The sequence below is a fragment of the Sminthopsis crassicaudata genome, chromosome 3 (assembly GCF_048593235.1).
Source record: "Sminthopsis crassicaudata isolate SCR6 chromosome 3, ASM4859323v1, whole genome shotgun sequence".
Classification (NCBI taxonomy): Eukaryota; Metazoa; Chordata; class Mammalia; order Dasyuromorphia; family Dasyuridae; genus Sminthopsis; species Sminthopsis crassicaudata.
The window spans coordinates 195,081,499-195,107,930 of NC_133619.1; the positions used below are offsets into that span (position 1 = coordinate 195,081,499).

A 26,432-nucleotide genomic window follows, 5' to 3' on the forward strand; every position below is an offset into this window, starting at 1 on the left:
AGAGGGTGTAAACACCAGAGGTGAAGATTAAAACCCCAGAAAGCCAGCGTCTCTCAGAGCCGGGCCACCCCCAACCCCCACCTGGACTGACTCGGTGCGTTCTGGGAGCCTCAGAGCGCAGACTCAGTACAGTCATTGCTGTTCTGTTAGTGGCTCTCTGGTGCCCTACCCCCAGTCTGTAGAGGAAGCCCATTAATACCATCCATCCCCATCCCCCTCAAAACAGACCAATTGTTTCTCTTGTCAGTTTGTTTTCTTTGATTCCTACTCTGACAAAATGAACAAAAAATTCAAAAGGGCTCTAACCATTGACAGCTTTTGTGTGGAGAGGGAGCAGACTTCAAATGCTGAGGAGACTAGGAACAGACTGTCCCCAGATGTATCCCCTGGGAGGGATATAAGCTGCTCCTCAATACAAAAGAACCTCATAGAGGAAATCAAAAAGGCTCTCACAAGAGAGCTGGAAGAGAAATGGGAAAAGGAAAGGGAAGCTTGGCAAGAGAGCCTGGAAAAGTCATCCCATGCATTCAAAGACAGAATGGATAAAGAAATCAAATCATTGAGAAACAAGATTAGTGAGCTGGAAAAGGTAAACAACTCCAAGGAAAACAGGATTAGTGAGCTGGAAAAAGAAATCAGCTCTCTAAAAAATAAAATGGATAAAATGGAAAAAAAGTCCATAGAAGATAAAAACTCAATTGGACAATTACAAAGAGATATAAAAAAAGTGAGTGAAGAAAATACATCATTGAAAATTAGACTGGAACAAGTAGAAATGAATGACTCAAGGAGAAACCAAGAGGTAGTCAAGCAAAACCAGAGAAATGAAACAATTGAAAAGAATATCAAGTACCTTACCAGAAAGACAACAGACCTGGAAAACAGATCCAGGAGAGACAATTTGAGAATAATCGGACTCCCTGAAAAATGGGAGGAAAAAAAGAACTTGGACACCATTTTCAAGGAAATTATCAAAGAGAACTGCCCAGACATTCTGGAAACAGAGGGTAAAATAGACATTGAAAAAATTCATCGATCACCTACTGAAAGGGACCCTAAAATCAAAACGCCAAGAAATATAATGGCCAAGTTCAAGAACCATCAGACAAAGGAAAATATATTGGAAGCTGCTAGAAAAAAATAATTCAGATATGGAGGATCCACAATAAGGATAACCCAGGATCTAGCAGCGTCCACATTAAAAGAACGAAGGGCCTGGAACATGATATTCCGAAAGGCTAAGGAACTTGGTATGCACCCAAGAATAACTTACCCAGCAAGAATGAGCATCGTTTTCCAGGGAAGAAGATGGACATTTAACGAAATAAATGAATTCCATCTATTTTTGATGAAAAAACCAGACCTACATAAAAGGTTTGATCTTCAAATACAGAACTCAAGAGATTTCTAAAAAGGTAAAAAGAAATCTTGAGAACTATACTTCTGTCAAAAAAATATGTAAAGAACATATGTACAATTTGTCTTAGAAACTAGAGGTGGAAAGGAGATTATATCATAAAAAAGTGTAAAGTGGTGGTACTACATCTCATGAAGAGGCAAAGGTAACCTATTATATCTGAGAGAAAGAAAGGAGGGAGATGAACATAGCGTGTATCAATAGACATATTCGATTTATGGTGAAACTTCTTCCACTTCATTGAAAAGTGAAAGGGAAGGAGTAAGCTAAGGGGAAGGGAATACAATAATTTCCAGGAAAAGGGGTAAAATAAGGGGAGGATCTTTAAGGTGGGGGAGGGATCCTAAAAAGGGAGGGCTGTGAAAAGCAAGTGGTGTTCACTAGTTTAATACTGGATAGAAGGGCAAAAGGGAAGGAAAGGGGAAAAGCATAAGCAGGGGTTAATAGGATGGCAAGCAATATAGAATTAGTCCTTCTAACCATAAATGTGAATGGGGCAAACTGCCTCATAAAGAGGAAGCAGTTAGCAGACTGGATTAAAAGTCAGAATCCTACTATATGTTGTTTACAGGAAACACACCTGAAACAGGGTGAGACATTCAAACTAAAAGTAAAAGGGTGGAGCAGAATCTATTATGCTTCAGGCAAAACCAAAAAAGCAGGAGTAGCCATCCTCATCTCAGATCAAGCAGAAACAAAAATTGATCTAATTAAAAGAGATAAGGAAGGGCATTATATCCTGCTAAAGGGCAGCATCAATAGTGAAGCAGTATCAATATTAAACATGTATGCACCAAGTGGTGCAGCATCTAAATTCTTAAAAGAGAAATTAAGAGAGCTGCAAGAGGAAATAGATAGCAAAACTATAATAGCGGGAGATCTCAACCTTGCACTCTCAAAATTAGATAAATCAAACCACAAAATAAATAACAAAGAAGTCAAAGAGGTAAATAGAATACTAGAAAAGTTTGATATGATAGATCTTTGGCGAAAGCTAAATGGAGACAGAAAGGAATATACTTTCTTCTCAGCAGTTCATGGAACCTATACAAAAATTGATCATATACTAGGGCATAAAAACCTCAAAATCAAATGCAGTAAGGCAGAAATAGTAAATGCATCCTTTTCAGACCATAATGCAATCAAAATAACATTTAATAAAAAGCCAGGGGAAAATAGACCAAAAAATAATTGGAAACTAAATAATCTTATACTAAAGAATGATTGGGTAAAACAGCAAATCATAGACATAATTAATTACTTCAGCCAAGAAAATGACAATAATGAGACATCATACCAAAATGTTTGGGATACAGCCAAAGCAGTAAGAAGGGGAAGTTTTATATCTCTACAGGCCTACTTGCATAAAATAGAGAAAGAGAGGGCCAACGAATTGGGCTTACAACTAAAATTGCTAGAAAAGGAACAAATTAAAAACCCCCAGACAAACACAAAACCTGAAATTCAAAAAATAAAAGGTGAGATTAATAAAATTGAAAGTTAAAAAACTATTGAATTAATTAATAAAACTAAGAGTTGTTTTTATGAAAAAACCAACAAAATAGACAAACCCTTAGTAAACCTGATTAAAAAATGGAAAGAGAAAAAGCAAATTGATAGTCTTGAAAATGAAAAGGGTGAACTCATCACTAATGAAGAGGAAATTAGAACAATAGTTAGGAGCTACTTTGCTCAACTTTATGCCGATAAATTCGATAACTTAAATGAAATGGAAGAATTCCTTCAAAAATATAGCTTGCCCAGATTAACAGAAGAAGAAGTAAGTAGTCTAAATAATCCCATCTCAGAAAAAGAAATAGACCAAGCTATTAACCAACTTCCTAAGAAAAAGTCCCCAGGACCAGATGGATTTACAGGTGAATTCTACCAAACATTTAAAGAACAACTAACTCCAATGCTATGTAAACTATTTGAAAAAATAGGGATTGAAGGAGTCCTACCAATTTCCTTCTATGACACAGACATGGTACTGATACCTAAACCAGGTAGATCGAAAACTGAGAAAGAAAACTATAGACCAATTTCCTTAATGAATATTGATGCTAAAATCTTAAATAAGATATTAGCAAATAGACTTCAGGAAATCATCCCCAGGATAATACACTATGACCAAGTGGGACTTATACCAGGAATGAAGGACTGGTTTAATATTAGGAAAAGTATTAGTATAATTGACCATATTAATAATCAAATTAATAAAAACCATATGATCATCTCAATAGATGCAGAAAAGGCATTTGATAAAATCCAACATCCATTCCTACTAAAAACGCTTGAGAGTATAGGAATAAATGGACTATTCCTTAAAATAATAAGGAGCATATATTTAAAACCTTCAGTAAACATCATATGTAATGGTGATAAACTAGAACCTTTCCCTGTAAGATCAGGAGTGAAACAAGGTTGCCCACTATCACCATTACTATTCAATATAGTACTAGAAACTCTAGCCTCGGCAATAAGAGCCGAGAAAGAGATTCAAGGAATTAGAGTAGGAAATGAAGAAATCAAATTGTCACTTTTTGCAGATGATATGATGGTATACTTAGAGAACCCCAAAGACTCTGCTAAAAAGCTATTAGAAATAATTTAGAATTTTAGCATAGTCGCAGGATACAAAATAAATCCACATAAATCCTCAGGATTTTTATACATTACCAACACAATCCAACAGCAAGAGATACAAAGAGAAATTCCATTCAAAGTAACGGTCGATAGTATAAAATATTTAGGAATATATCTACCAAAGGAGAGTCAGGAATTATATGAGCAAAATTACAAAACACTTGCCACCAAAATAAAGTCAGATTTAAATAATTGGAAAGACATTCAGTGTTCTTGGATAGGCCGAGCGAATATTATCAAGATGACAATACTCCCCAAACTAATCTATTTATTTAGTGCTATACCAATTAGACTCCCAAGAAACTATTTTAATGACCTAGAAAAAATAACAACAAAATTCATATGGAAGAATACAAGGTCGAGAATTGCAAGGGAACTAATGAAAAAAAAGTCAGAGGAAGGTGGTCTAAGTGTACCTGATTTAAAGCTATACTATAAAGCAACAGTCACCAAAACCATTTGGTATTGGCTAAGAAATAGACTAGTTGATCAGTGGCATAGGTTAGGTTCACAGGGCAAGATAGTGAATAAAAATGGCAATCTAATCTTTGACAAACCCAAAGATCCCAAATTTTGGGATAAGAATTCATTATTTGACAAAAACTGCTGGGAAAACTGGAAATTAGTATGGCAGAAACTAGGCATGGACCCACATTTAACACCACATACTAAGATTAGATCAAAATGGGTTCAAGATTTAGGCATAAAGAACGAAATCATAAATAAATTGGAGGAACATGGGATGGTTTACCTCTCAGACTTGTGGAGGAGGAAGGAGTTTGTGTCCAAGGGAGAACTAGAGACCATTATTGATCACAAAATAGAACATTTTGATTACACCAAATTAAAAAGTTTTTGCACAAACAAAACTAATGCAAACAAGATTAGAAGGGAAGTAACAAATTGGGAAAAAAATTTACAGTTAAAGGTTCTGATAAAGGCCTCATCTCCAAAATATACAGAGAATTGACTTTAATTTATAAGAAATCAAGCCATTCTCCAATTGATAAATGGTCAAAGGATATGAACAGACAATTTTCAGATGATGAAATTAAAACTATTTCCACTCATATGAAAGAGTGTTCCAAATCACTATTGATCAGAGAAATGCAAATTAAGACAACTCTGAGATATCATTACACACCTGTCAGATTGGCTAAGATTACAGGAACAATAATTATGAATGTTGGAGGGGCTGTGGGAAAACTGGGACACTGATGCATTGTTGGTTGAGTTGTGAAAGGATCCAACCATTCTGGAGAGCAATCTGGAATTATGCCCCAAAAGTTATCAAACTGTATATACCCTTTGATCCAGCAGTGCTACTACTAGGCTTATATCCCAAGGAACTACTAAAGAAGGGAAAGGGACCTGTATGTGCCAAAATGTTTGTGGCAGCCCTTTTCATAGTGGCTAGAAGCTGGAAGATGAATGGATGTCCATCAATTGGAGAATGGTTGGGTAAATTATGGTATATGAATGTTATGGAATATTATTGTTCTGTAAGAAATGATCAACAGGAGAAATACAGAGAGGCTTGGAGAGACTTACACCAACTGATGCTGAGTGAAACGAGCAGAACCAGAAGATCATTATATACTTCAATAATGATACTGTACTAGGATATATGCTGTTGGAAGTGGATTTCTTCAACATAGAGAAGAGCTAATCCAATTCCAATTGATTAATGATGGACAGAACCAGCTACATCCAGAAAAGGAACACTGGGAAATGAATGTAAACGGTTATTTTTACCTTCTGAATCCAATTCTTCCTGTGCAACAAAAAATTCGGTTCTACACACATTTATTGTATCTAGAATATACTATAATATATTTAACATATATAAGACTGCTTGCCATCTGGGGGAGGGGGTTGGGGGAGGAAGGGAAAAAATCTGAATAGAAGTAAGTGCAAGGGATAATGTTGTAAAAAATTACCCATGCATATGTACTGTCAAAAAAAGTTATAATTATAAAATAAAATTAAAATTAAAAAATATATATATAAGACTATGAACTTTAGAGTCATATTTTGGGCCCAACTCCAGTTTTGTTTTGTTTTGTTTTGTTTTTCCAGAAAGTAAATCTAACTGTGATATATCAAAGTGAATATCTCTTACAACAAATACTGCAACATTGACCATCTCACTTCTTTATGATATCTTTGTTATTTTGTATGAGTTAATTTCTCAGAATTGTTTTAAGTTTTTGATTAGGTGCATTTGTCTACAGTTTTTGATAACATACATTTCTTCTTTTAAAACTATTTATTTGTAATCTTTCCTTATTTATGTATTGGGGAATATTTCTTAATGTCTTTTTCTGATTAAACTGTGGGTGATCTTAACAGCTGGTAGACCACAAAGACCAATTTGAAAGCTAGTCATTTAACAATAGAGGGTAAAGATGATTGAGGCTAGCCTGAAACAGGATGGTAGGCATCTCACCATATAATTTTTTTACACAATGGACTCTGATAGGTCCCTTTGAGATTTGACTCTATGATTGTTATTTTCATTGTTATTATTATTATTATTATTATTATTATTTTGCTGGGCAATTGGGGTTAACTGACTTGCCCAGGATCACACAGCTAGGAATTGTTAAGTGTCTGAAGTTTGATTTGAACTCAGGTCCTCCTGATAGTGCTCTATCCACTGCACCACCTAGCTGCCCTTTTTTATTATTTTCTTGGGGGGGGGGAAGAGGAGATTAATGAGGTGTAGTGGGATGAGGTGAGGAGACTTGCTGGAGTCACACAACTAATAGGTCTCTGAATTTAAATTTGAATTCAGATTCTTCTGTCACCAGAGTTTCTATTCTACCTACTACATCAGATAGCTGCCACTTACCTTTGGTTCCTACAAATGACTGGTTATTATATTGCCTAATTTTACAAAGTAGCCCCTTTTAGTTTGGTATAATACTAAATCTAAAGATGAATTTGGTCTAGAATCATTATAATATTAGAGTTATCCAACTATGAACAATATACATACACACATATATGTTTATGTGTATACATATGTGTATACCCAAATATATAATTATTCAAGTCTTCCTTTATTTTTCTTAAAATATTTTGTGGATATATTTATAAATATATTATGTACATAATGGTAAGTTAACTTTCTGACATTTTATGTATTTTGTAATTATTTTATTAATATTTTAATTTCTTTTTTTGTTACTTTTTTCCATTCCATTTAAATATAAACCACCACACACACACACACACATGTAAACACACATACATACTCATCTACATAGATCCTCTTTTATTTGCAATATAAAATAAAACAGTTGAGCAAAATGCTCTGACACAGGGGCTATGCATCCAGATTAAAAGAATATATAACATTCTATATGTTCACTCAGACATTTTTATGTGGCCCTGGGTTAATAGATTTATTATTTTTTAAAGTATACAAATCAAAACTTTATTGATAATAAATCATAAAGAAATTTATTTTAAAACAATTCTTTGGTATACAATGTTACAATTTATTAAAAACCAAAGCAAATTTTAATTGGATGAGTGTGCTTCTTTATTTTTATATAAACAATTAACTTGATGAAATTTTTTGAGATCCCCACATTGTTACTTGAGGTTGATACTCCCTGTTTGAGAAGTTTCATTAGAAATAAATGTTCATGTTTTATTGATTTGTTTTGTAAATTGCTACTTTTATAATGAACCACAATTTCTTGGTGTAATAAATTCTACTAAGTAAATTTCTCCACCAATATATCAGCAGCCAATCTGTAACTTTTTGTCTTAAGAAAGGTATTTGACTTGGATAGATCACATAAGTAATATGTGCCAGAGGCAAAATTTGAATCCAGGTTTTCTTGACTTCAATTCAGATTTCTGTACACAATACTACACTAGTTTATGAAATATTTTACAAGAATTATTAATCCTCTTAAAGACTTTATTGGTGTATTCTCAGTCTCTTTGTCTAGTTTTCAGAGTGATAATGTTGTCTCTTTTTTTGCTGATGTCTATTTCTTTAGATTTTTTTTTTCTTCTCTTATTTCTGTAACTAGCATTTCCTTTATTAAGCAATAATAATATCAGTGAGCAGGTCATCTTTGTTTTATCTTTTAACAACTAGAAAAGAACCTAGTGATTATCAATTTAAATAATATAAACTAAGTTTTAAACATATTATTTTGATCATGTAAAACAAAGGTTCTACCATGCCTATGTTTTCTTAGAATTTTAAACACAATTAAGTGCTGTGGCTTATTGAAAGCCATTTTTGATTTTATCAATATTGTCATACTTTTTACTTGTTTGTTAATGTGTCTAATTTCTCTATTGGCATTCATTTTCAAGACAAGTATTGATGATTCTGTAAACATTTAATAAAAATTTTGTAACTCCATCTGGAGAAGGTTTTTTTTTCTCTCTTTGGCAGTTGTTAAAATTTGCTTGATTTCTCATTCCATATAATCTTTTGTGAATCATATTCTTCATTGTTTATTTTTGTACTTTGATTTTCCTCCCTTTTTCGATTAAATAAAAATCATCGCTTATCAAATTTATTTATCCTTTTTTCTTTTCAGTATGATGTTTTACTTTCAGTTTCATCTATTTTGCTTATACTTTTACAAAATTGTTCTTTTGCTATTGTTTTTTAAAGTTTTTATTTTTTATTTTTATTTTTAATTTAATTCTCTGATTACTAGTCTCTTTTTTTCCCTATTCATGTATTTCCAGAGATATAAATTTTATTCAGGTGACTTTTTAGCTTGTTCTCATAAAATATAATTTACTTTGCATTTTTATATTTTTCTTTAAATTAGTTATTATTCCTAAGACTTTAAAAAAAAATTATCTTCCCATTATTTTAGTACTGTTGGTTCTTTCCATTTAGGTCTATTGTTTTTGTTCCTGTTAACTTATGACCTAGAATATGATTGTTTTATATAAGAGTACTCCACAATGCTGAAAAATATATATTGTTAACATCATCATTCAGAAATCAATGTCTTTGGAATATACTGTTTCTAATGATCTATTCAGCTTTACCTAGAATTTTAAGAAATCTTTCCATTTAATTTATCTAGCTCTAAAAGTTAAGTATTAAAAACTATAAATTAATGTTACTATCTCATTTTTGCATTTTAATTGGCTTTTCCTTAAAGAATTAAGGCATTTGCTAGTGTGTATTTAATAACATTACTTCATTGTTTATTGATCTTTTAGGCATAATATTGTATTTGTGTTTCTTGACATCAACTTTTATGTTTATTTCACTGAAATCATAATTATGCTATTTTCATTTGGAATGTTATGCTGTTCCTAAATAGGAAATATAGCATTTCCTTTATTAAGCAATAATAAATATTAGGGAGCAGGTTATCTTTGTTTTATCCTTTAACTACTAGAAAAGAACCTACTGATTATCAATTTAAATAATATAAACTCAATTTTAAACATATTATTTTGATCATGTATAACAAAGGTTCTACCATGCCTGTGTTTTCTTAGAATTTCAAATACAATTAAATGCTATAGTTTACTAAAAGCCATTTCTGATTTTATTAATATTGTCATACTTTTTTCATGGTGTAATTTTTTAGACTCTTGTTTATACTTTGTTCCTTTAGTTTTAATAGTTCTTATGCATAATTACTATATTTATTTTATTATTCACTTGTCATTCTCTTTATTCTATAGTTTGGTCCATTTAAAATTAATATTACAATTACTGCTTTTTTGTTTTCTTCCATTAAATTGTGCCAGTTTGATCTTCATCTTTTATTAGTAGCTAGTTCTTAATTATACTTTAGCTTCCTCCCCAAAATCTTTCTTCCCTATTCTAGCTCAGAGTCCTTGAATTTACTTTTATTGTTCTTCCTCTCTCCTTTTAACTTTATCTTTCAATTAAATATTTATTATTTTATGATAAAATACAATGCTCCCATCTATCCTACTTACCATCAGGCTAATGTCTACATTGTTAATGTTAATAATGTTATCATTGATTTTTAATGTTTCTTTCCAAAAAATGTTCATTTAATTTTCCCTTTTCTTATTCTTTTTCTCTTTTGGCATCTTGTAGAATGTAATCTTCCTTGGTCTTTGTCTACCTAGTCTTTTTTTTTCTGTGTTCAAGATACAAATTCTGAAATATAAAAGCTTTTCTCCCTCTTCCATCTATTATAATTATTATAACTACAGAATAATTACTGATCATTTTTTCCTCCCTTGCACATCTCTTTTGTCAACTGATCTTGTTTGAGTAGCATAATTTCCAAGAATTTGAATTCACCATCAAAGTGGTTTGATTTGGTAAAAAGAGCCCAATATAGCCTACATATATTTGATAACATATAAAAGACTAAAAAAATAAATAAAACCCACAGCCCCTTCTATCTCATATGTGCAATTAAATGGGAGAAATAGTACTAGCAATCATATGAACTTTGAATAAAATTATAATGAATTAATGTTCAATTATAATGTTCCATAAAATGACTATTTTGGGTGAAAATCATCTGAGCTATTTTCCTCTTGATTCCATCTACATTAAGATAAATATAAAAATTAGCAACTTTATGGTTTTGCTTGAAGGCTCTCACTTTTTTTTTAGACTAATATGTATATTTTGGTATGTCTAGAAACCTCTTCATCATTTCCTGGTTAATTTTGATAATGAGATACTTTTATGTGTATGTGATAATAGAACTTTAATGTGTATTTACAAGTACTAGATCTGTGGTTTACAAGTACTAGAACACAAACTGTATTAATGTGCAACAAACATACTATATGTTCATAATGCAAATTAATTTTAAATTTTCAAATATTAATATTAAACAACAAACAATAATTCTGTTAATCTATTAAAATGATATACGTGTCACTCTCAGATCCATTGAGGCCAGTAGCTTATTATCCCCTTCTCAAAAAAGGAAGAGTTTCTAATAAAATAGTATTAGTCATTTTGGCTAGAAAACTTGCCTTGATGAAGGAAGTTTTCCAAAGGCAAGAAAATTCCTTAATAAAAATAGTAGTGCATTACCCACTTCTAAAATAGTACCTTCTTTGGGATTTGTACAAAGGCATTTTCATAGATTAAAAAGAATGAAGAAAGATTCTAATTCTGAATACGAAACAATCTATTTAGAGCAATTAAAAAGTATATTGATTTTACAATCATGCTGATAATCAAATTAGAATGACTGGAAACCTCTGTCTCATAATATTTTGATTTGGTTATGTAAACCTGACCTTTATACCTACTCTGTGTACTCAGTATTTTCCATGAAAACATTCTCATTAGTATATATTCAGAATTTAAGACTCAATTTCCATGTAAGTAATAAAATTATACTCAGGTTTGATTTCAATTTTAATTCTATTTCTATGGTATTGAAGCAAAAGAAGAAAATGAATGGCATACAAAATTGGATGACAATATGCTTTCATTCCTAACATTTCATACCTCCACATTAGATATTTTTCATACACTAACAAAATATAATGTACTAATGAAAATTATCTATTGTCATTAAAATAGATAATATGCATCTAATCTTAAGCCATGCATGTAATCTTAAAATAATTTTATACATTCTTAGAACTTTCTCTTTATTCTGTGTTCTAACAGCCTCTGTCTAACATATTTTTGTTCTCTTCCTCTTGTGCACACTTTTACTTGGTATCAGCGGCTGCTTCCAAGAACAGAGTTAAAGGTTAGTTTCCTTTTTCATTCTGCATGATTAACTTCATGTTGTTGGGCTATACATTCTTTTGTAAGTTTTTTTTAAAAGAGTTGTATCTGTTAAAGATATTCCTGTTAAAGATTATCCCTAAATAGTTTTATTCTTTTTTTAAAAAGAACAATTTTCCCAATGTATTTACTTAAAACTTAAATACCAAATAAGAAAAAAAATAGATAGGAAAAGAAAGAAAAAAGAACCAGAACATTGTCATGTATCCATCAGAACATTAGAGAGAATTCAAAGTATATAACAATGAATTTTCATTCTAAGAAAGCATATGTAATATTAGAAGACATTATATTCATAACTGGTTATCTTTATTTTTATGCTTTATATTAGAAATCCATTTTGTGATCTAAAATGTATATATGAACCACAGGCATGACTGAAAATAACTAAACAATAACAACAAAATTATATTTTAATAATATACAGCTGTGCTAGTAAATGGTTAGCAAGAAGCAATCTAAAAAAATTGTATGCATGACACATTTTAAATTTGTACTATTAACATTTGCTCTATCTCTTTCTAATGTCTAGTAAACAAACAAAACAATAAATCAAATCCTGATTTATGTTTGTCAATTTTTGAGGTATAAAAGTTTACAATGAAAATTTAATGATTCATTTTCACAAGGGTTGGACCAGCCAAGCTCTACTGTATACTTGTCTATACTGCAAAAGCAAAATGTCCTATACTACATTGTATTCCTCTTAAAAATTCAGTTTGCTTTGAGATACTATATATATTATATATATGTGTGTATACATAGATAGATAGATAGATAGATAGATAGATAGATAGATAGATAGATAGATAGATATGTATTTATATCTATATATACTTGGGAAAAGCTTTGGATTTTTTAACATCAAAATGACCCATGATTTCAGTGGTATGGATATTCTCCCCACCACTGTACATTATAATTTTGCCATATATAAATGAAGAGTTTTTTTTTACATGATTGTGACCAAAATCTTGTTATCTAGTGGCAAGCCTAAAGATGAATCTCTCCAGACTTATCTAGATGCTCTTCTGATGACAGACACATAATTTCATATCCTCAGAACATGTGCTTTTCTCACTTAGACTTTCAAAATCTAGTACAGTCTTTTTCTTTCAGATTATACCCTTTCGAATCTCTTTTTGGGGAAACTCCAAATGTTATAAAGAGACTTGGACACAACTGAAATGACTAAGGCAACACAACAAAAATATTTGGGAAAGCTAGGTTGTTCAATAGGCAAAGTGCCAGGCCTGAAATCAGAAAGACTCATCTTCCTGAGATAAAATCTGGCATCAGAAAATAGCTGTGTAATCCTCAGGAAATCACTTTACCTCAGTTTCCTCATCTATAAAATGAGCTGGAGAAGGAAATGACAAACTAGTATCTTTTTCAAGAAAACCCCAAATTGGGTCATGAACAGTAAGATGTGACTAAATGACTTAACAAACAACAGATGAAAAGATATTGGAGTAAGATCTCCTCCAGCTCATTTCACAGATTAAAATACTGAGATAAGTAGGATTAAATGACTTGGCCAGAATCACACACAATTAAAATGTCTTAAACTGAATCTGAATTTAAGTTTTCCTGACTCCAGGCCTTCTCTCTATTCACTGTTCCATTTAGATCTTCACACAGTAATAAGCTGCTGGACTATAACAAATAGCTTTCAGAGTTAAAAACAATTAAAATAGAAACAATACACAAAGAAAATCTCATACAGCACAAAACTGAATATGAGAGATGAATTTTAAGAAATAGTGAGCACTTACTTAGGAATATCATTCTTTTCTCAGGTAAATCTTAAATTTGTCAGCTTTGGAGAATAGAAATATATTCCCATGGCTGAAAAATCTAATCTGCAAGGTTCCTTTTCCCTTAGGGTATATGAAAGATACTAAATGCCATTTGCTCAAGATTTTGTTTGTCTTTACAATAAACATATTCATGGTACAGTGATTGTGTCAACTCTATCTGCTGCAATCAACCTTGAATAAAGGAATCTCTATTATTAGACTAATACAATGCTATTTGTTTACTAATACAATATTGGTAGATCTGTTACCTGTCTAGTTTTTGTGTATCATTTTGGCACTCTTTAGCTTGCAAGCAACTGATTGATTATCTTATCTTCCAGTGGAAGTCAAACTCACTTACCTGGGCTTCTTATTCATGTATACTCTTGTAAAAATTAGCTCAGTCACTTTTATTATTAATAATATTTAATTTGGCATTTGGAGCTTCTCATGTTTAATCAACTCATCATCACTTTATATGGTTTCTTCCTAAACAGATTTTCCTCCAAATTGTTTAGTGTAAATCCTAAGCAGTTTTCCCTCTCCAACTTCCTGTTGTCATCTCTAAAGTTATTTTAGAAGTCCTAATAAAATGCTTATTTTTAAATTAGTATGACACTTCCTATTAAGAAGAAAATGTTTCTAGTACACTAGATATGTTCATTTCAATAAACCAATTGGTAAATATTAATATATTTATATTATATATTAATATATTTAAATTATATAATTATATATTAATATATTTATTAGTAAAAGATGGTTAAATTAAAAATTCATCAAATTCAAATTTTAACTCTATTCATTGGATTCCATGTTTTCAAGGTCTGTCTCCCAAATTCTTTGGAACTTCACTCCCAAATATCTAAAAACAAAAACAAACAAACAAAAAAATGGGTTGACTGAGATATCCAGGGCCTTTCTAATTCTTTCTAACTTGAACTGAAAATATTTTTAATTGAATATATGTATACATATTTATACAGTTTTCTTGCTGCACAAGAAAAAATCAGATCAAGAAGGAAGAAAAAAACTGAAAAAGAAAACAAAATGCAAGCAAATAACAGAGAGAGCGAGAATGCTATGTTGTGTTCAACACTCTGTTCCCATGGTTCCTATCTGGGTGCAGATGGCTCTCTTCATCACTGAACAATTGGAACTGATTTAAATCATCCCAATGTTGAAGAGAGCCATGTCCATCAGAATTGATCATCTTGTAGTCTTGTTTTTGCTGTATATAATGATCTTCTAGTTCTGTTCATTTCACTTAGTATCAGTTCATGTAGATCTCTCTAAAACTAGTCTTTTCTTACAGTACAACAATATTCCATAGCATCCATATACCATAATTTATTCAGCCATCCTCCAATTGATGGGCACCCACTTCGTTTCCAGTTTCTTGCCACTACAAAGAGGGCTGCCACAAACATTTTTGCACATACAGGTCCCTTTCCCTCCTTTGAGATCTCTTTGGCATATAATCCCAGTAGAAATACTGTTAGATCAAAGACTGATCAAAGAGTATGCACAGTTTGATAACTTTTTGAGCATAGTTCCAAACTGTTCTCCAGAATGGTTGGATCCATTCACAGTTCCACCAACAATGTCATAAAAGGAATTCAGTAGGAGTCCTTCATTACCTATTTTTTTTCATATAGTATTAGAGTTAATTGTTCTTTAAATGTTTGGTAGAATTACATGTAAATCCATCTGGTCCTGGAGATTTTTTCTTAGGAAGTTGATTAATAGCTTGTTCTATTTCTTTTTCTAAAATGGAAATATTTAAGCCATTTATTTTCTTTTCTGTTAATCTGGGAAATCTGTATTTTGTAGGTATTTCTCCATTTCATTTTGTCAAATTTATTGGCATAAAGTTGGGTAAAGTACCTGCTAATAATTACTCTAATCTCCTCTTCATTGGTGAATAGTTCTCCTTTTCATTTTTAAGACTAACAATCTGATTTTTCTCTTTCCTATTTCTAATCAAATTAACTAAAGGTTTATCTATTTTCTTGGGTTTTTTCCATAAAACCAACTCTTAATTCAAGAATTTTTTTAGTTTCAATTTTATTGATCTCTCCTTTTCTTTTTTAGAATTTCAAGTTTGGTATTTGATTTGAGGGATTTTAATTTGTTCTTTTTCTATCTTTTTTAGTTGCAAGCCTAATTTATTGATCTTCTCTTATTCAATTTTATGCAAGTAAGAAATATAAAATTTCCCCTTATTACCAATTTGGCTGCATCCCACAAATTTTGGTGTGTTGTCTTATTATTGTCATTCTCTTAGGTAAAATTGTTGATTATAGCTATAATTTGCTATTTCACCCATTCATTTTTGAGGATGAAATTATAGAATTTACAATTACTTTTTTAGGCTATTTTCCCCTGGCTTTTTATTGAATGCAATTTCTATTGCATCATGATCTGAAAAAAACAAAAACAAAAACAAAAACAAAAACAAAAACAACGCATTTACTATTTCTTCCATTCTCCATTTGATTTTGAGGTCTTTATGTCCTAATATATAGTCAATTTTTGCATAGGTTCCATCAACTGCCAAGAACAAAGTGTATTCTTTCTGTCTTCATTAAATTTTCTCTAAATATCTATCATATCTAACTTTTCTAGTATTCTATTTACTTCTTTTCCTTCTTATTTATTTTGTGGTTTGGTTTATCTAGTTCTGAAAGAGCAAGGTTGAGATCTTCCACTATTATAGTTTTGCTGTCTGTTTCTTCTTGCAACTCTTTTAACTTCTCCTTTAGGAATTTAGATGCTACACCACTTGGTGCATATATGTTTAATATTGATATTGCTTCGTTATCTATGGTACCCTCTAGCAAGATATAGTTTCCTTCATTATCTCTTTTAATTAGATCATTTTTTGCTTTTGCTTGATCTGAGATAAATATGGCTACCCCTTTTATTTATTTATTTTTAACCTCACCTGAAGACTAATAGATTCTGGTCTGTCCTTTTACCTTAATTCTATATGTGTCACTCTGCTTAAATGTCTTTCTTGTAAACAACATATTGATTCTGGCTTTTAATACAGTCTGCTCTTCACTTATGTTTTATGGGAGAGTTCACCCTATTCACATTTCCAGTTAAAACTGCTAATTCTCTCTTTCCTGTCATCTTGTTAGCCCCAAGTTATACATTTCTCTTTTCTTTTCCCCTTTCCCTCCTCTCCAGTATGTTGCTTATGAGCACTATTTGCTTCAAGTAGTCCTCCTCCTTTAGAGACCCTCACCCTTTCTTATTCCTTTCCCCTACTATTTTTCTTTTCCCTTTTATTTAGCTTATCCCTTCTCTTTTCCCTTTTCCCCTCCCATTCTTCTATAAGGTGAGAGAAGTTTCTCAGTCAAACCACTTATATCAAATATTCTTTCTTTGAGCCAAATCTGATGAGAATAAGAATCACACAATATTTGTCACCCTCCTTTCTTTGCCTCAATTTCTTTGCCTCTTCCTGAGATGTAATTTCCCTCATTTTGCCTTCTCTTTCCCCCTTTTCTTCTGTTACAATCCTCTTTCCACCTCTAGTTTCTTTTTTATATTATAACAATAAAATTAGATTATACATGTATTCTTTATGTATACCTATACCAGAAATAATTCTCCAGAGTTTTTTTTTTTTCTTTTTACCTTTTTTATGCTTCTCTTGAGTTCTATATTTGGAGGTCAAATTTTTTGTTTTGCTTTGGTTTTTTCATCAGAAATAAATGGAGTTCACCTTTTTTCATTGAATGACCATCTACTTTCCTGGAAGAAAATGCTCAATTTAGCTTGATAGTTTATTCTTGCTGCATTCCAAGTTCCTTTGCTTTTTGAAATATCAGATTTCAGGACCTTCGATCATTTAATGTGGAAGCTTTTAGATCCTGAGTAATCCTTATTGTGCTTCCTCAGTATTTGAATTTTTGTTTGTTTGTTTGTTTTTCTGGCAGCTTGTAATATTTTTTTCCTTGGTCTGATAGTTCTGAAATTTAGTCACAATATTCCTTAGTGTTTTAATTTTGGGGGTCTCTTTCAGGAGGTGTTCAATGAATTCTTTCAATCACTATTTTAACTTCTGATTTTATGACATCTAGGCAGTTCTCTTTGATGATTTCCTGAAAAATAGTTGTCTTGGCTATTTTTTCCTCATGGATTTCAGAGATTCCTATAATCCTTAGATTGTCTCTCCTAGATCTATTTTCCAGGTTGGCTGTTTTCCCAATTATGTATTTTACATTTCTTTCTTTCTTTCTTTCTTTCTTTCTTTCTTTCTTTCTTTCTTTCTTTCTTTCTTTCTTTCTCTCTCTCTCTCTCTCTCTCTCTCTCTCTCTCTCTCTCTCTCTCTCTCTCTCTCTTTCTTTCTTTCTTTTCTTTCTTTTGCTTGACTGGTTCTTGTTGCCTCATTGAGTCATTCATTTCCATTTTTTTAGTTCTGAATTTTAGTGAATTATTTTCTTCATTTACTTTTTTTTTTAACTTCTTTTTTTATTTGTCCAATTGAATTTTTAAATGAGTTGTTTTGTTCTATGGAATGTTTTTCCATTTCATAAGTTCTGTTTTTTAAGGAATCATTTTCTTTTTCCATTTGACAAATTCTGTTTTTAATGAGTTATTTTCTTCTTTTGTTTCACAAATTCTGTTTTTCTGGGAGTTGTTTTCTTTTTCCATTTTATCAAATCTATCTTTTAATGAGTTATATGCCTTTTCCAAATCCTCTTGCAAAGTTTTCATTTTCTTTCCCCATTTTTTTTCTAGCTCTCTTTTAAGATCCTTTGTTAATTTCTTCTAGAAGAGCCTTGTGTGATGGGCACCAGGGTATATCATCTTTTGAGGCATCATCTCGAAATGATCTTCCTTTAGTCTCCTCAGGGTATGTAGCGAGCTGTCGTCTCTAGAAGCTGCCGGATCGCTCTCTGGGAAGAGATCTGCTGTGTCTACTCAAATCTCTCCGACAGATTCTTCTTCCTGTAGTGAATCGTTGTCTCCAGGCAGTTGCTGTTAACTCTTGTCCTTAGAAGTGACTTCCCTTCCTGCAGAGAGCCCCGTCAGGCCTGATGTAATGCAGAGACCTTCTTCTTGAATCCTGGCTCTGAATCTCCTCCAGCTCCTATCCTTCTCCAGGCCGATCTGCTCTCTGCGCCCAGGGCTGTCTCTTTTTATCCTCCCAGAGAATGGGCGTGGGATAATGCAAGGGCTTCTGGGAAGAACCACCCCAGCCAATGAGCTTGCCCCCCTCTATCAAGTCAACCTGAGTTCTCACCTTGTAATTGTCCAGAAAACCTGAATTCTCACCTTGTCACTATCCAGACAACCTCAGTTCTCACTTAGTAATCCTAACATCTCCCCCTTTCTTTTGATTTAGAACATAGGACAGTCATGACCTTGAAACATAAATCCATCAATATGGGAAGTATTACAGATAATTACATAAATTACATAAGCACATAGTAACATAGTAACATAACACATGCTAGAAGTATATAACATAATCATAATCAAATAATCATAAATTGAAAATTTATAAATGTCCATAAGTCCATTGTCCATTAGTCTCATCTTGTGTGAGGAAGTCCAATGATTCCTGCTGGTTTTTAAAGTTCTTTAACAGTCTTCTTATTATCCACGCTCTTTCGGTGTAAGATGTTTCTTAGATCTTCTCCTTTATTTTGAGGTCTTTCTCTTTTTCTGTCTCTCTCTGATGGACAAGGCGAATATGACTCGTTGGCACCCATCTGATTCCTTCCCCTGCTGAAGAAATACAAGCAAACCCTCTCTCCCAGGCAGTTAACCTATCTAATTTCCTTCTATTTACCACTTTCTAAATCTCTTCTCATCATCTGACAATTACATTGGAGTTGTTTGCACTGGACACAGCCCTGTTGGTTTAAAAGGCCTGTATTCTCCCCAAGTGTAATCCATTTTTGCAATCTGATTGCCTTTTGTCTCACTTATCAGATAATCTCTTTCTGCCATGTGATTGATTTTCTGCTGGTTGATCAAATCAGAGTCCTGACCTTCTAAAGGCTCTTTGGGTGTAACATCAGCTGCCATCATGCCCCAAGTCTTTTTTGCCTGGGGCCCTGGACCTGGGCCCCTCATCCCATTTCCCTGAATTATTCTACACTCTGATGCCCAATGGAGTCCTCTGTTGCATTTTGGACATGGGGTTTTAGGTCTTCTCTCACCCTGTCTTCTCACTATATCTCCATACCTACACTGAGCTCTTAGATGTCCAATTTTTCCACATTGAAAACATCGCCGAGTTTCTTCTCTAGAAGTCCTTTGCCAGAAGGGACCCTGTCTTTCCACATTCATCATTGTCCGGGTGTAAAAAGCATTTGATCCCACTGTAGCACAGCGTCTTATGATCTCCTCTAAAGGAGCATCTTTGTCTAATCCCCATATAATTCTTTTGCAAATCTCATTGGCATTTTCCTTAGCCAGATGTCTGGTCATTATTTCTGTAGCTGAATTTTCTCCAATAGTTCTTTTGACAGCAGTTTGCAAACGTCCCACAAAATCTGCAAAAGGTTCATTGGGACCTTGCTGTATTTTAGTGAAAGCCTCTCCACGATCTTTCTGTCCAGGAAGGACACCCCAAGCTTTTATTGCAGCCTTAGCAATTTGCTCATATATTGTCATGGTATAATTAATCTGTTCTGAATTCTCTCCATACTGACCTTCACCAGCTAAGTGCTCAAAAGTGAATTGTGTGTTAACTCCTATTTCCAAATTGCATCTGACTTGAATTTTACATAATTCATGAAATTCCGCAAGCCATAATAAATTTTCTCCAGGTTCCAGACATGTCCTTGCTATGGATTTCCAATCATTCGGGGTTAGGACTTCATAAGACAAACCATCTAGTAACATTTTGACATAAGCTGATGTAGCCCCATAAAGGGTACAACCTTTTTTCAAATCCTTAATTGTATTCAAATCTAAAGGTGCATATCTTCTCCTTTTTTTACCTACAGAGTCAGTATTTTCAATCACAGGATATGCATGTATAAAATCACTTATATCCTGTCCTTCTCTCTTAGCTTTAACCAATGCTTTTTCTAATCTTGTCATAGGCTTAGGCTTCTTCACAGGCAATTCTGTTTGTGTTTCTGCCTCTTGCTCTCTTTCTTCCTCCATCTCTGAAGGTGGGGTTGATGTGGGCCTGTCAATAATCTGTTCTCTAGGCAGGGTTGAAGCTTCTTCAAGAGAATCATACCATAATTCCTCATTTAAATCCTCTTGCTCTAGGGAAAGATCTTGATCTTTCCTTTTTTCCTCACACTTCCTCCTCTGTTCATTTTAGAACTTTTCCTTCTCCTACAACTTGCTTGATAGTTTAAGGCTAATTAAACTATGTTGTAGATATAAAATACTTCTGCAGAAATTGAACGAGGCCCATTTTTTGCTTGAAATTCTTTCATTTCATATCCCACTAGCTTCTATTTATCTACATCTATCTTTTCTTCCTCTAAGAACCAAGGGGATGTGCGTCTTAATGCAGCCAAGAGTTTAGCAATCTGTACCCAGGTTACAAGTAAACTCTGCTCCTCAATTATGTTGATTATACTCTCTATAGTACCACTCCTGAATGGAGCTGAGGTTGCTTCTGGGGCTGGGGATGAGTCGGCTGAGGTCCAGGGATTGAATATAGCTAACATCTGCCCCATTTCAGCTATAAGAGATTCCTGGTTTAGCCCTTAACAAGTTAAGTTCCTTATTTAGCACGCTCACTTAATCTTTAACAAAGTTTCCTCGTTACTCACGGTTCTGGGTCAGAGAGACTGAGATCTGGATGGGAGGCTTTTCCACTGGAATCAGGACCGTGTCTGTCCCTGTTCGGGCACCAAATTGCGAAGGTCTGGTCTAGCTCCTCTTGTCAGGATAAGCAAAAGTCCTTGCCCCACGTTGGGCGCCAAATGTAGCGAGCTGTCGTCTCTAGAAGCTGCCGGATCGCTCTCTGGGAAGAGATCTGCTGTGTCTACTCAAATCTCTCCGACAGATTCTTCTTCCTGTAGTGAATCGTTGTCTCCAGGCAGTTGCTGTTAACTCTTGTCCTTAGAAGTGACTTCCCTTCCTGCAGAGAGCCCCATCAGGCCTGATGTAATGCAGAGACCTTCTTCTTGAATCCTGGCTCTGAATCTCCTCCAGCTCCTATCCTTCTCCAGGCCGATCTGCTCTCTGCGCCCAGTGCTGTCTCTTTTTATCCTCCCAGAGAATGGGCGTGGGATAATGCAAGGGCTTCTGGGAAGAACCACCCCAGCCAATGAGCTTGCCCCCTCTATCAAGTCAACCTGAGTTCTCACCTTGTAATTGTCCAGAAAACCTGAATTCTCACCTTGTCACTATCCAGACAACCTCAGTTCTCACTTAGTAATCCTAACATGTTCTTCTCTTTCACCATAAAAATTGGCTATCATCAGAGTTCTCTTTACTTTTTTACTCATTTTTAACCAAAGTTATGATCTGCTTTTAAGGCAGAGGAGATTTTCCAATTTTTCTCTATAAGCAGCAGTTTCCTCTATAAGTGGCTGCAGCTGTACTGTGTCAATGCTGACTTTCTCCTGATGCTGAGTGGGTGTGGCCAAGTCCCCTGTGACTCTGGTGTTTTGGGGTTCAATATTTACCTTTTGTGTTTGTGTTGGGTGTTTTATACTTTTTTTGCTGATCTATTGGCTTGCAACCAAGGCAGAGTATAATCTACTGCTGTAGGTTCCTGTAAATTCCTCCCTGTAGATTCACTGTTATGCAGAGTCTACATCACCCAGTGGAGTTCACACTGCAGTAAGACGCTGCACTGTCTATGCTGGTGACTGTGCTTAGCTGCCTTCACTGGCTGCCTCCATCCAGTTTCCAATTGAAACATACCTTTTCTGGTGATCTTCCATTATCTTATGAAGATAATTTGTTGCACTTCCATTATTTGTGGATTCTACAAGTCTAGAGCTAATTCAGAAGCTAGATTTGCTAATTGTTCTGAGAATTGTAGGAGGTCAGAAACATGTGTGTCATCTCTACCATCTTGGCTAACATTCTAAGAAGTAGATTTCAGAAAGTAACATGTATCTGATGAGAAGCAATGTGATATAGTCAAAATAGTCAAAATTCTTGAAGTCAGGAAGACCTGACTTTACATCTTACCTCTTGATATCTGTTTGATCTTGAGAAGTCATCTAACCTTTCAATACCCCAAAACAACTATCCAAAATTCTCAAGTCTTGGAGCATATTGTCAGAAACATTTGCAATTTCCTACTAGGGAGTTCAGTTTCCTATATTGTTGAAATTACAAGTATGGTTTTCCCCCTACTTGCTTTTGTGGAAAAAAAAATCAATTGTTTATCTATACCTGGAAAAGAAATTAAAAATCAATGAGTCATCATTGTTTTACCTAAGAATTAATTATGCCCCTTGCAAAAATAATAAATAAAAAAGTAAATGAGAAATTGGGACAGCTAGCTGGTGCAGTAGATAAGAGCATCAGCCCTGAAGTCAGGAGGATCTGAGTTCAAATCCATCTTCAGAGTTGAGTAATCCTGGGTGAGTCATTTAATCCCAATTGGCTTGCAAAAAAAAAAAAAAAAAGAAAAAAAAAAGAAATTAAGAATAAATCATGCCAAAATAATTGCATTTCTTTTTTTGATTGAGAAATAATATTAGTTGAAAGGCAAATTTCATAATCAGTTTATTAGTTGAGAGAATATCTCATTATATTTTTATACATCAGCCTGAAAAATGTAGGGTAGATAGGAATATAGATGTTGTCCAAGTTTCACTGAATTTTATCAGTTGAGTGATGGTTAGTAATCTTTGTCAACATGAAGGGAGTTCTTAGGGGGCATATAGCAGAATTTTGTTCTTGACCTTGTATCATTCAACATTTTAATTAATGCTCTGAAAGAAGATATCTATTCTCATTATCATCATGATAACTATAATTTATAAAGAATTAAAAAATAATTTGCTGTAAGTTTCACAAAAACAGTTTACAATCATTTTCTTATTTTGTTTCCACAACAAACAAAGTAAGTATGATTATCTCCATTTTATAGTTGGGGAAACTGAAGCAGACAAAGGTTGTGGTTTGCTCACACTCATAAAGCTAGTAAGTGCCTGAGGCCAGATTTGAACTTACTATTTCTCACTCCAAACTAAGGGCCTATCCATAGTCACTTAAGAGTCCCTCAAAGAAGTAAGATTAAGGCTTGCCAAATACCCAAAAAAAATTATGGTAGGTCAAAGCTAATAACAAAATTTATAAAACTTCTTTTTTATACAGTTGTATTTAGACCTATGATATATTCAAGCTCATTAACTTTGAACCATTTTCCAATAGAGCTTTGTTTATTCATATTGTCTTCAACTTCTCTTATTTTTGCCTTATATCTTACACATTAATTTTTAAGTTAAAAATAAGTCTTTGCATATTTTTGACTCTTTCAAATATGAACATCCATAACTTGTTATTATAAACAGTGAAATAAAAAAATCTCCATCATTATGAATTTGTAGTAATCATAAATTACTACATTTATCAAATTGTGCAGTTCTTAAAAAAATAATAACAATTTTTTAATAATGAGTTTTGTACAAAATACTTATAAATTTTGGGTGCTTTTTTGGGCTCGAGAAACATTTTCTTAACTTTTAGTGTTGAATTTTTAATCTCTATCTTTAATTCAGAATTTGGCAAATGTAAAAAGCCTAGAATTTTCTCTTGTTTCTAAAAAAGCAGTTTTGTCTTCAAAAAGTTTAGTTTACTTTTAAAGTAAATGATATAAGTTTGGACAATCATTTGTCACTGTGCTATACTCAAATAAAATTAACGTAATTACTCAGAATTTGTATAAGATTAAAAATATAAAGCAGGGCATTGAGCAATTTAAAATGAAATAAGAAATGGAATAGGAAATTAGATACTCAATATTATTCTGTTAAATAATAGTCCACATAAAGATATTCTTTTTTGAAAAATTCACATTAAAACATTGAAACCTTTGATATTTTTCCTGAACATGAAATTTAAAATTCGAAATGAATTTTATGGCAAAGAAATAGGCACATCAAAGGTCAAAATGAAGATTTATTTTGAACTTATAACTGTTCTGATTATTCAAGATTTTTCTCTAGAGCAGGCCATTCTAACATATGATAGAGAACACAGTAAGAAAACATAATCTTTGAGGAAAAAATCAACTACTAAAATTTTAACCAAAGTTTCAAAAAACTTAAAACTGTGTTTTATTGTCATACTATAATTGTCACCTAATCACTGTAATTATTCTCACGTCCATATGTAAGATATATCAGAGCTATTTTAATCTATGTTTGTTTCTATACTACTTATACTAAAGATAAAATTATTATAGTCACACTCTCCAGGGAATTTGATTCTGTAAGATTTTAGAAAGTAAATGTGATACAAGCAAGAAAAAAAATTTTTTTCTAGTTAGATGAATGCATAGGGTACACTAGAATTCATTTTCATTTTTAAAATGATGAAAATAAAGACAATGTGCTTAATGTGGTACAAATTTCATCCTCACCTGGCAGCAATTAGATTAGATTGCTTGTCACCTAAAAGAAAGGCAAAACAATGGCAACAGCAACCTTGGATATTTATATGTATTTTATTCATAAGACACATCTCAAAAAGCAAAGTAAAATCTATATCCAGGGTGGGGTGGTCATTGTTATTGATGGTGATTATGACAATCTTGTCTTTTTAGATAATGGTTCAAAACTTTATTCCTTTATTTCCCTCCTTCTGGATTACTCATTCACCAATAAAGAGTCACTTAAAATATAATAGTGATGGTTCACTATGTCTTTCCCTAAATCATCTGTGTAGTAATTGAAAAACAAAATATAAAGTAATGTAAGAGAGAAGACTTTGGGCAAAATTTCTGTTGCCATTGGTAGTAAATATGGATGAGAGAGAGAGAGCTCATCACATCCTTTTATCAAATTTCCTGAGAGCCACATTGGTTCTCTTGGGTCCTAACAAGTAGAACATTACTGCAAGCTACCCATCTCTCTTCTGCTGTCTGTCTCTTTTCATCTGCTGTCTCAACTCACATTCTTTTTCCAAAGCAAAACAGAAAAATGAAACTGTTTATTGTTCTGCTGGTCAGTTCAAGAACTTCTGTCCTAAAGAACTTTGCCAATCACTCTGAGGTCCATCTTTTCTGCTTGTAAAAGCCTATAATCCAGAACCTTGGTTCTGCATCCATAGCACTTTATGTTTAAGCAGACAATTATTTCATGTCAGGGATAAATAGACATTTTCAATTTCTTTTTTTCTAAATAAAAACATGTTAAATACATTTGCAAATCAATTCAGATAAATCACTTGGAGTCATATATATATATATGTATATATATATATATATATATATATATATATATATATATATATATATATATATATATATTCTAAACTGATTTTAAAGGGGTTTTAACCTGTCCACTTTTCTTTCCAAGAGAAAAAAGAACTCCACATATAGAAAACACATTTCTGGAACAGTGTTTATCTCATCCTTCTGTCTACAATTTCTATCTCTATCTCACCCTATCTCTGTCTTTATCTGTCTAAATCTTCTCTGTCTTTTTATCTCTCTATGTCTCTGTCTCTGTGTGTCTCTCTGTATGTCTGTGTGTCTGTCTCCCTTCTAGATATCTTTCAGAAATCATTTTTCTACTCCTCAGGAGATTTTACATTTCTTTGCTCTGTTTCAATTGAGTTTCAACTGTTTCCATTGATATTGCATAACCATTTTGCTTCACATTGTTGAATACAAACTGGTTTGCATCATGATAAA

General features: G+C 32.8%; 1 protein-coding gene across 3 annotated transcripts in view; it reads left to right on the forward strand.

The window, feature by feature from the left end:
- Positions 1–26,432, forward strand: part of CADM2 (cell adhesion molecule 2) — a 1,499,715-nt gene that overhangs the window by 1,029,951 nt on the left and 443,332 nt on the right. For 2 of the 3 annotated variants that reach the window (XM_074299789.1, XM_074299791.1), the window contains exon 2: positions 11,749–11,775. The exons of the other annotated variant lie outside the window; for it this stretch is intronic. In XM_074299789.1, the coding sequence (XP_074155890.1) occupies positions 11,749–11,775 (27 nt within the window). The remainder of the gene's footprint in view (positions 1–11,748; positions 11,776–26,432) is intronic. 3 annotated transcript variants of the gene reach the window in all.